The sequence below is a fragment of the Bos mutus genome, chromosome 24 (assembly GCF_027580195.1).
Source record: "Bos mutus isolate GX-2022 chromosome 24, NWIPB_WYAK_1.1, whole genome shotgun sequence".
Classification (NCBI taxonomy): domain Eukaryota; kingdom Metazoa; phylum Chordata; class Mammalia; order Artiodactyla; family Bovidae; genus Bos; species Bos mutus.
In genome coordinates this window covers 41,645,571-41,657,500 of record NC_091640.1, presented here as the reverse complement: position 1 = coordinate 41,657,500, position 11,930 = coordinate 41,645,571, and the positions used below count along the sequence as shown (strand labels likewise).

The following is an 11,930-nucleotide window of genomic DNA, read 5'->3' as shown; positions in this document are numbered from 1 at the left end:
CTTCAGAAATTTCCTTATTTCACATATTATGTACTCTCTAAAAAAAATATAATGTGAGAGGAGAATGTAAAGGCAAATAAGGTATTAGAACTAAACTAAGGATAGTTCTGACCTCAGGAACTACCTGTCTTGGGACTCCAAGTCTTGGAATTCCCAGGATCTCTAGCTCATACTTGGAGAACTAGCACTGCAGATGAATACCATTGGCCCGGAAAGATATTCACAACATGTTAACATTTTACAGCAGTGCATGTATTTAAAATGACTAATATTTAAAACTGCATACAATTATTTTAAAAGGCCTGGAAAGAGAACTGTGGTGTAAGGAGTGGTTGTCTCTTGGTGAGATTATGAGCAATTTGTGTTGTTTTTTTTTTCTTTGTGCTTGTCTGCATTTTCTCATATCTTTGCTTGCATTACTTGGGTAATAAGAAAAAGATAGTTCTTTTTAATTTGAAGATCTTCTTTGATATGCTCTAGAAGACCAAATGTCGGTTGAGCTTCCAGGTGGCTATCAGGTGGTTCTGGACCTGTTTCGGAATTGAGAGCTGCAAGGGTTATTATAGTGGCTATTTTATTTCACCAGTGACCAATGCAATAGCCTCTTAGTAGGGTTTGATAGGCTTCCCAGGTGGTGCTAGTGGTAAAGAACCCACCTGCCAATGTAGAAGACATTAAGAGACTCAGGTTTGATCCCTGTGTTGGGAAGATGCCCTGGAGGAGGGTGTGGCAACCCACTGCAGTATTCTTGCTTGGAGAATCCCATGGACAGAGGAGCCTGGCAGGCTACAGTCCTTGTGGTCGCAAAGAGCCTGACCCAACTGAAGCGACTTGGTACAGCACAGGGTTTGATGATAGGGTCAAATGTCACCACTTCACCTAAGGTGATTCATTCAATCATCTGATGTAGATGCATCAACTGACTGTCAAACAACCACAGTGAAGAGGTTTCCTATTGCTGTTAACAAATCACCGTCTATACAGTGCTGGAAGTCCTAAACTCAGGCTGGATCAGAAGAGCTGTATTCCTTCCGGAGGCTCTTGGGGAGACTCCGTGACCTAGCTTCTAGAAGCTACCTGCATTCCCTGTCTTGTGTCCCTTTCTCCATCTGCAAGGCCAGCAGCACAGCATCTTCAGGTGAATAAACCCACTTCTCTTCCACACTCACTCTCCCTCAATCCCCTGCTTCTCTCTTCCTGTTTCTCAGCTCCTCTACACATCTCCTTCTCGGACACTCTCCCATTGCAAGATCTGTAACTTTATCATGTTCCCAAAGTTCCTCTTCCCATGTAAATTTACATGCACAGCTCTTAGGGATTAGGATGTGGACATCTTTGTGGGCTGGGGAGGGGAAAGTTGTCCTGCCCAGTATAGAGGGATAACAAGGACAATTGTAGCTTCTTACCTCTGGGTCTCTCCTCACTCCAACCAATCCACCCGAGGAGACAGAGAGCAAAAGGGTCACCAAGGCACAGTGCTGGGTGCCCCCGCTAAGCACTCCAGTTGGTCTGGAGTCTCCACTTTGGAGCTTCCTTACAGGAGTGTGGGCAGATCGCCCAGTCCAGCCCATGGGAAGAGGAAGCTGGGCTTGCCTGGAGGAGGCATCCAGCCTGTGCACCACACAGCCAGTGGAGACAGGAAAACCACTGTCCTGGAATCAGCCAACTGCCCCTGGCTGGGTACTCCGGTCTGGAATCCACCACTCCCCTCTTCATGCTTTGCACCCAAGACACTCAGCTGAATTCGCGGATTTGATTTATGGATCTAAACTGAAGGGAGCCAGTCTACAAGCCTCTCAGTTGCCCTGTGGGGGTAAGATCTAGGGATGGGAAGGCCCCTTTGGGGAGAAGCCTCCTTCCCCCATCCTGGCCCTGCTCTTCCCTCCCTGCTTTGTGTTGGGAATTACCAGGAAGCTCTCAAAAGAAAACACTGAGTTCCAAAGGCCTCTCATCTCTTCCTGTTTTAAACATAAAGAAATGTAGAAAATCTTGAGGCAATTTCTGTTTTGTTTCAAGTTCTTAAGATCCTAATTCCCTCTGTGATGAACGGCTGTGAATCCACCAGGCAGGACACCCAAGGGAGCTCTTCAAAGGCTCAGGGCCCAGCAAACCTCTGGGGAAGCTGCCGGCCCACCTGCTGGGAGAAAATGCTGTCTTGGCAGAAGATGTTTGCACAGCACTATCAAGGGCTATTGAGAGATTTACAAATCATTCTGGAAAGCTCCTAAGGCCTCTCAAATCATGAGTAAACACTACTCATGGCTCACTCTTGCCTACCAGATTAGGTCCAAACTCTGTAGCTTCTTTAAAATACTTTTTTCAACTGTTTCCTTTTTTTCTGATTACAGAAAATTAAAAAATTATGGAACCTCTTGCTCACCCCTGGCCATTTTAGCCTCTGGAGATTGCACCTCATTTTATGTGTATTCCTTCTTTTTTAAGTCACATGTAGTGACATGCTTGTGAAAAATGAAATGATGCTAAGAATACTTTACTGCAACATGCTTTTTCCCACCTGGCATATCTAGAACATCTTTTCACGCTACTAAATGTAGATCTTTTTTTAGAGGTTATACAAATACTCTTCATAAAGCCAAGGTGTTCTATTTGCATGCTTCATTCTTTTCCACTCCTGTATTCTGCACATTTTTCCTTTGGCTTCGGACAGGATTCTTTTTCCCTTGTTGCATAAACCCTATCCACTTTTTTTTCTAAGTTTATTTTATTGGCATATAGTTGAGTTTGTGTTGTGTCGATATGTTGTGTAAGTTTCAGGTGTACAACAAAGTGATTCAGTTATACATATTATTAATATCCATATTTTTCAGACTTTTCTATTATAGGCTATTACAGGATATTGACTCTAGTTCCCTGTGTTCTACAGGAGGTCTCTGTTGTTTATTCATTCTATATGTAATAGTTTGCATCTGCTAATCCCAAACTTAGTCCACCCCTCCCGAACCCTCCCCGCCTTGGCAACCACAAGTGTGTTCTCTAGCCTGCGAGTCTGTTTTGTTTTGTAGGTAAGTTCACTTGTGTTGTATGTTAGATTCCACATATAAATGATATGGTATTTGTCTTTCCCTTTCTGACTTACTTCACTTAGTATGAGCAGTCTTCATTGTCTGGAAACCTTGCTTCCACTCTGAAACTCATGGGTATGAACTGAGAGGCGAATGGTTCCAGGCAGGTAAGAGGGGACATAAGACGGTATCACAGCTGTGATGATGTTTTATGCCACGGGGAGACAGAGCAATTCTGAGACAAGAGTTCTTTCGAGACTTGAGCTGGGGAGGGCTAAACACAAAATAATTAAAACAATAAAACCAACCCACGCCAAAAAACCCACAGGAAGGCAGTTGGTTTCCTACTTTTACCTGCTTGCCAGCATCTGCTTGTTCACACTCTTGGAATTACTGACGTTTTTGGACTTTTGTCTACTTCTTTGTCTGAAATGGAGCAGGACCCTACAGTCCTTGTCCCCATGTCCTCTGCCTCCTTCTGTCTGTGGAAAAACTAGCCAAAAAATAAGTTAATCAGAGAAATGAGAATATGCAGAAACAAGGAAAACAGTTAAGAGACACCAAATAATAATAGTTTAGTCATTAAGCATAGTCAAGGACCTTTGGTTCCTCCTCCAGGGCTACAGATAATATTCTGAGCTATATCCTGTGAGCTGTCTTATAGGTACTGAAACCCCCACCAGGTAGAAGTTAAACTGTATATGACGACCCGACTGTAACCATGACATAGCTGTCACAATTCCTAGAACTGGCCTCAAGGAAATGGGAACAAACTGACCATGGAATTCAAGACTAGCTGTCACACTGATGACCAATTTCAAGGTGACTATCAGAGCTGTGCTGTTTCTGCACATAGCCCCCACCCTCAGCCTATACAAGCTCTAGCCCACTAATGGTCAGGAAAGAGTGGGCTTTTGGACAGAAGTCTATCCTCCCCTCAAGTTGTCAGCATCCAAAATAAAGCAAGCTTTTGCCTCTTTATTGCCTTCTGAGCAGGGAGCAGCCGGGCCCCACTTCTGGTTACATGTTGGGAGTACACTTTTAATTAAGATGTTTCTTCATGAAACTTCCACCACAGTGCTTACTTCTAAGAGCCAGAGCTTCTTGATGCTTTCTGGAGGACAAACTGCTCCTTCCACCATATCCAGCCTGCAGTGTCACTAGTTCAGGGAACCAGATGGCTTTAACAGGGCTTCCATCTGAAGTATCTCCGATTAGACTGTACGTTCAAGGTTTTCTGCTCTCTGCCCTTCAACAATGGCTTAAGCTTTTTGCCTTCAAGCCCGTCAAACTTACAAGTTCTGAGGTTTTTCTTTCTTTCCTTCAAGCTCTTTAAAATACAGACATGATGGAAACATGTAAAATATCATGTATGAAATGAGAAAAAAAGAGTCTTCTCCAATAAAATACAGACGTCACATTAATCTCTTTCATTTTAAAATATCATTTCCTTCTCACAAAGCATGTTGCTGTGATTCTCTTTCCCTTTTAGGAAAACAGAATTTTTGTATTCTCCAAATATTCCAGTTGGGATGGTTACACAGTAGTTTAATTAAAGCATTTTGTGATAGTTAAAAATATACTACTATAATTTATTTTAGCAAAACTGCTTACATAAGAATGTTCGCAATGATACAATGTTTTGCCTTAAATCCCTATAACTAAAACCTAAATGCATGGATATTCACACATTCCTTAAACTCTTATGGACATTAATAAAGACCTGACAAAGGATTTGTGTGCAGAATAAAGACTTCCTACAAATCAATCAGTAATAAAAAGACAACACAATGAACACTTGAGGACTTTTCACACAATAAAATGTACAAATGGTCACTAAACATATTAGCAATGTTCAAACTCCCCAGTCATCAGAGAAATGCAAATTAAAAGCACAGGAAGATACCACTACATATCTGTCAAAACCGATAAAACTGAAGACTGACAAGTCAGTCTTTCCAAATGTACTTTTTCACTGTTTAAATGCTAATGCTTAAACTAACCTTTTTAGCCATCTGATTAATTGGGAATTATTTAAATTTTAAGGTTTGAAAAGGATTTTTTAAGAAGTTGTGAAAATGTTTTTTTTTTTTCAAAAATACAAGAAGACAAGACTACCTCATGAATTTTAAAAAGTCCCTACATAAAATTTTGGGCTTTTATGTGTCTGAGATAGAAAAAAAAATATTGTTAACTTTTTGAGACCTCATTACTGAGTAGACAAGGCTAATTTTTGTCTTAGAAAAAGGTTGTTTCCCCCCAAATGAGTATTTTACCATTTTGCCACCTGCTCAAGTAAACACTGGTGTTGGAGTCATGTAGGAGTGGAAAATAAAAAATTAAAAATAAATCATTTATCACACATTTCACTCTTATTTTTTCTATAAAAATATAACTCTTTATTAAATAACATGCACAAATATCAACTAGTCATTTATTAAACAGATATGATTTAGAACAAGATTTAAAGAAATACAAATCCTTAGGTACAATTTAGTATCTTGTTCATGATATTTGAATAGTTAAAAAAAATCACTGATTAAACTAACCATCCTTTTATTTCTTTCAGAATCCTATATCATTTTAGGCATAGACTTCATTCCAAGTTTTTTTCTAGCATTTCAGAGCTTCAGAATATCTTTAATATCAAGAGCCCTTAACTACTTAAGTATAAATTCCTCCGGACAAGGCATTCACTTTTTTTTTCCTAAGCTATTCCAATTAGCTTTGAGTCACTTTACAGAGGAAATCTGCAGAGGCAGAATCATGGCAGACAGGCTCCAGCAACTTGAGGTACCGTTGAAGAGGGAGAGAACTGTGGTTAGTTTACTAAGACGCTGGGGTGACTAAAAAATGCCAGATTTCCGCTTGCTTGGTTTTTCTCTTCTGCAGCTTGTTCTGTTTGGCCAAACAGTGATTTCATTTTTTTCCCCGTCCCCCATCTCTGGTTGAACCATCAGAACAAAATGCTGTATGAACTTCCCCTTCTTGTATTTTCTGTGACTTCAATGCTCAGTAATCTGGTTTTTTTACTTTTAGGTAAAGTATAAACAAAATTTGCATTAATTTTTTCATATTAAAAAGTATTGCTTTTATAAATTAGCTTTTAATGTTCCCAGCCTTAATAAACTTAACTTCAACAAAACCAGTGCTTTAAAATCTACCCTGCCTTTCTTGGCCTCATTTATCCAATAAAAAAGGCCAAAATCTTTCATCTAAATTTCTAAAGACTACTACATCCAATCTTTATAATAAAGTCCTTGCACTGTGTATTTTTCACATGTGCTGCTTTATTGCGCATGCCAAGTACAGTATGAATTAAAATATAAACTGAAGTAAAAATTCAAAACCCCTAAGCTTAATATATACCTTTGCACTCAAAAACTTCAATTTTACATTCTTTCCCATTAGCTGGGACTTCCAACTTGCTAGCTGAATTTAAATCACTTTATTCCTTATATATTCTCTTTACTTCTACTGGAATAAAAAACATCCAGTATTATTTTATAATTCAAGAAGGTATTATGGAAAGTTCTGTAAATTTTATTTCATATACTTATGATCAATTTTACATATAACCTAATTTTCTTTCCAAAAATGTTTAATAAGTTTAGCAGCAGGTTTCAAATCTGAAATATTCCTGAACATTTAATTGACATCATGTTATAGGAGAAACTGGACTTTTTCTACGTATATTGCTAATTATTTTACTAAAAAACAGCATACCAAATCTTACTTTAATTATAAAATTCTGAAAAGTATATGTTTTGTATCTTGATACAAGGAAAAAATACAACATATTAATTTTTCATAAACACTGCAGAGGTCAATAGGAATATGCCCATTGTTTTTACTTATTGTGACTACCAAGTATTTCTTTCTTGAGTACTCAGTTTTTATTTAAAAGTGCAAAGGTTATTAAGCTTAAAACATTATATTTGAGCAATGTAAAAAAGTTTTACAATGATTTAACATGACCAATAAAATTTATTAAACATATTTACATATATTCACAGATTCTTTCATACTTGAGTATTAAAATAGACATTTATAATTTCAGAATTTTCATTCAAAGGCATTTTTTGGGGGGAGGGAGAATAGGCTCTATCGTGAGATGAAGAAAGAGCTGTTTCTTTGCATGACTAATTCTAAATAAAATGTCCAACATAGTAAGCCAAAGGCCCTACCCTGGGAGACTGGTGTGAAACACCTTACACCACCGCCAGGCATCACTGTGGAGAGGGTTAAGTTACAGGGAGCATGCAGCTAAGTCACAGTCTCTACAATTCTGTGATGGCAACAAGCTAACGCAGACACGCATGCCTTATTTAAAGGTCCTGCTACCTCAACACACTATCACTACACTCCATACCATACAAACTACAACTTTGGTCCAATAAAACATTAGACAAAACAGTTTTACAATTATCTCTTTGTATATGTTTTGACTACCAATCCCTTTGTATACATTTTGACCATTAATTACAAGATTTACATCTGCACAATATGTATAAAATAAGTTATTAAAAAGGAAGACAATATTAAAACTTTCGAAAAGAAAGCTATACAATTAACTTACAGATAAAATAAACTGAAGAAATTTTGTGCCAAGTTTTCCTTCCACATTAGAAACTATTTGGTAGGAACTGCGCCTTTTAGTTTGTTGATCTATTTTAGCAGACTGTGACAGAACCTGAACACCTGCAGTCATCTCGTACACAGAGCGCTAACAGCTTCCAGCGCCATTAGCAGCCCCTCTGCTCCCTACTCAACTATGACATCTGCCAACAGGCTCTAATGTGAGTCACCTTCCACCAATATAAATAGTAGGGTTCAGTTAGAAACTGCTTGGATCTAAGATCCAAAATAATTCTTTTCATTTTTAATAAAATGACAGTGTTTACTACATCACCAACTTTAGTTGAACTTTACCAACAATTGTGAAGGCATAATATCGTATTTTTGTCAAAAGGCAGCATTCCACAGCATAACACTCTTGAGCCTCATTTGTTTAAGACACCATCAGGAAGTAACGGCTGCTATATAGGAGTCAATTCAAAGTCATCATTAACATCAACCAGCGGAACGTAAAACTCCTGAATTTCATAGATGCTGATAGATTTATAGGTGGCAGGATCAAGTTCCTGGAGTTTGAGCTGCCATTCTAACCTCTGGACGGCATTTAAAGCTGCAGCTTCATGCTGTTGCCTCATTAAAAGACAGGTCTATTTAAGAGAAGAGAAGAATTGATTATTTAACTGCTTTGTTTAAAAATTAATCTCATGCATTGTTTCTTTAGGGAGCAAGATGGATATACTAGGTATGTGAAGTTTCTGAGTTACGTCCATTTCTGGTTTACCCTGTCTTATATCTGTATCCATATACCAAATCCTTCTGGGCCTGTGACTTCATACTCATCTAACAGACTTCAATTTGAAACTGTTCTTTCAAGCAATACAATTTCAAATTATCAGAAGAATTATGAAAATCTAAGGAAGAGTAATTTTTAAAAATAATTCAAGCCAAACAATTTTCTTTACAGACTACTGGCAAAATAACATTTCTTCTCTCCCTGTTTTCCCCCTCCTAACAAGCACGAAGACCCCCTTTAGAAAAGGCTTTTTCTGTGGCAGCTGCACCTTTGATACTAAATTGGACTCAAAAAATGGGGGGGGTCCTTTTCTTCATTTATCTTCCAAAGTGCGACCAGCATGAGGATTCACAGCCTACCATCTTTCGTTTCCTAACCACTCCTCTATCACACAGCAACAGTTTCTACTGACGAAGGGGAAGCATCCAGTTAGTGAACTTCTAAACATACATACCTTTAATTTGTCGAATTTATCATCCACATCTTGTAACCATGACATGAACTGTCTTGCATTAAAGCGATCCCTCACAGAAGTTTTACTGTCATCAGACTGAAACAGTATAAAATAGTTGGATATTACAAAATAAAATAACCTACTTAAAAAAATCTATATGCCATTGTATCTTTTTATAGTATATTCTACTTTTAAAGGAATGATCAAAGTATATTTCAAATAAAGATAACATCTAATCTGAGTATTTAAACAGGCTAATAAAATATTTCCATACTGAGCTGATTAGTTATTAGAATTATTAGGATGTTGGTTTTAGTAAGTAATTAGAGAGAACCCTACTGCTCTGTGAGTCAAAAATGTCTCAAAAAGGCATGTCATATGATGTATTAAATGCCTGTGACCTTATTAACATATAACTGATAATGAAACTCATTTTAATGTGACAGTTGGCTCAGACCTGGTGAAGAATCTGCCTGCAACTCAGGAGACTTGGGTTTGATCCCTGGGTGGGGAAGATCGCTGGAGAAGGTAATATCAACCCACTCCAGTATTCTTGCTTGGGAAGTCCATTCTTGCTTGGGAATGGCCAGAGGAGTCCGGAGTGCTGCAGTCCGTGGGGTCGCAAAGAGTTGGACGCAACTGAGCTACTAACAACTCTCGCTTATCACATATTGGGAGGAAACAACAACACGGAGGCAGACAGGGCTCTGGGGCTGGTGTTTCTCCCAGGACTGATTCCTTTTAGGACCTATTCTTTGAAGAGTTTATAAGGAAATACTACACCGACTCTTAGTAATACCAGTTTTGGTATTTCTTTAAGATAGGCAATTCAAATGTCAGCTTTGTATCCTATTGTGTAATTTCAAATTGATTACATACTCCTTCAATTTTCTATTCTGTAAATGGGGTTAAGAGCATCTCTTTACATCTTGTTTGAGAATTGACTTGTGAAGGCCTCATTCTAATGCCCAGGCAATAGGCAGCACCAGGCCCACCAGGCAGCTGCCTCCATGACTGCCCCACCCAACCTGACCACCAGCACCGCCACAGGGGTATCCAGGCCTCAGGCAGCCCCACTACCACACTGCCCGCATTCTGAGCTGTGACCACTTTTGCCCTGGTCTTCAGGAAAGATGTGTTGACTATTTTAAATTTTATCATTCAATCCTTTTTAATATTACAAGTTTATCTGGAAAATGAAGAGGTCTGATAAGAGAATAGCCTACCTAAGCAAGTGGACTTGTTCCTTAGACCCTCTGCAGCTCTGTTCACCTGGACAAGCCTGCTCCTCAGTCGAGAGAGACTGTCTACCAACTGTAAGGCCAGCTGTACAAGGACAGGCAACAGGCCCACAGTCGTTCTCAAGATGATGACTACGTTCTTCTGCTGACCGTGGCATGATCCTTTTTAGTCTCTGATCATTCTGGATTTACTAGGAAAATTCACTTCTTTTCAGAAATTCTCTTTATGACCCGTCTGGGACTCCTTTTTTTCTTTTTAAACAGATGAGAAAAATAAAGCCCAGAAAGAACTAAGTAATTTTCTCTGTAATATACTGTGTATACTTTGTGTTTCTATGGCTGGCCTGATTTATAACAGCATTTCCTGGGACTTCCCTGGTGGTACAGTGGATAACAATCTGCCTGCCAGTTCAAGGTACATGGGTTTGATCCCTGGTCCAGGAGGTTCCCACAAGCTGCAGAGTAACTTGGCCCTCAAGCCGCAACTATTGAAGCCTATTTGCCTAGAGCCCAGGCCCTTCAACATGAGAAGCTCCCGCCTGTGAGAAGCCTGTGCACTGCAACCAGAGAGTAGCTCCCACTCTCCGCACTAGAGAAAGCCTGTACATAGCAATGAAGACCCAGCACAGCCAAATAAATAACTTTTTAAAAAAAATCCAGCATTTCCTAGTCTTTTTTGGTGATAATCCTTCATTGTCTTGTTTATACTATTATATTCTCTTATGATGGGTAAATTTCATTCTGGTTTATGAACCACAAAAAAATTCTGATGACTGATGTCTGGTTCTGGATTCCTGAAATTTATATGTGGCAGTACATATTTTCAAACTACAGCTACAGCTTCCCATAGTTCTTTTAATTTATCCCAACACCCAAGATCCAAATAAAGCCTAGCCTTCTCTCAGCACTGACTCAACCCGGGTTCTACCTGCCAATTTTTTTTAGCTTCCAGCTTTAAGCTTCCCAGTTACTTGAAGGTCAGGATCGGGGTATAAAATCCATGACAGAAACAATTTACAAGTTATCTATAAAATGAGGCTATCATAAACACACACGTATCTGTTCTGTAATTGTCTTGATTTAATGATATAAACCTGACGTTCAGAGAGCCAGGTGATCTGGAAGTGCTTCACTCATTTTCGCCTCTGTGCTTTACTGACTGCTGAACTCAGGTTTGTCCGAGGATACCAACTGCCAGAGGTGCTGCTGTCCTGGGGGCACTGAGGCAGCAGGGAGACCTTACCTGGGCATCCAGGGGCACGCTGTACACTTCCGCGTCCAGGAGAACCGTGCATGCGCTGAATGGCAGTGTCTGATTTGCCAGTGTCCTTGCAGCTCTGTAATGAACCCGAAGAACCTCCTGTTCATTGGATACAATGAGTTTTTCCTAGTTGAACAAAGAATTTAAAAAAAAACAAAAACTCTTCAACCACTTGTTTTTCAAAAAAAAAAAAATCACTTAAAATGTTAAAAGAACTTAAATCTCAGAGCAGTTTTTCTTTCATAGTAAGGCTGAGAAATTTGATAACTTTGAGAATTCTAAAAGTAAATTTTCTTTCCAAAATTGGCAGTCTCTTTTAAAAAATGATCTTCTGAAAATGTACAATGATGGCTTTCATTAATAACATACAGTCATCTGCTGGTATCTGTGGGGGATGGGTTCCAGGACCCTTGTGGATACCAAAATTCATGGATGTGCAAGTCCCTTATATAAAATGGCACCATATTTGCATATAACCTACACACATACTCCCATATACTTTAAGTCATCTTTAGATTACTTACAATACCTAAGACAATGTAAACGCTAGGTAAATTTGCCAGTATGTGGCAAAATCAAG

The 11,930-nt window shown here is 38.9% G+C and overlaps 1 protein-coding gene across 5 annotated transcripts in view; it reads right to left on the bottom strand.

Annotated features, from left to right (window-relative positions):
* Positions 1–5,400: 5,400 nt before the first annotated feature.
* Positions 5,401–11,930, bottom strand: part of ANKRD12 (ankyrin repeat domain 12) — a 102,487-nt gene continuing 95,957 nt past the window's right edge. For 4 of the 5 annotated variants that reach the window (XM_070362008.1, XM_070362011.1, XM_070362010.1 and 1 more), the window contains 3 exons: positions 11,333–11,476; positions 8,849–8,944; positions 5,401–8,248 (listed from right to left, as the gene is read on the bottom strand). In XM_070362008.1, coding sequence (XP_070218109.1) covers positions 8,063–8,248; positions 8,849–8,944; positions 11,333–11,476 — 426 coding nt within the window. In that variant the 3' untranslated portion in view covers positions 5,401–8,062. The remainder of the gene's footprint in view (positions 8,249–8,848; positions 8,945–11,332; positions 11,477–11,930) is intronic. The other variant, XM_070362012.1, reaches the window with a different exon arrangement.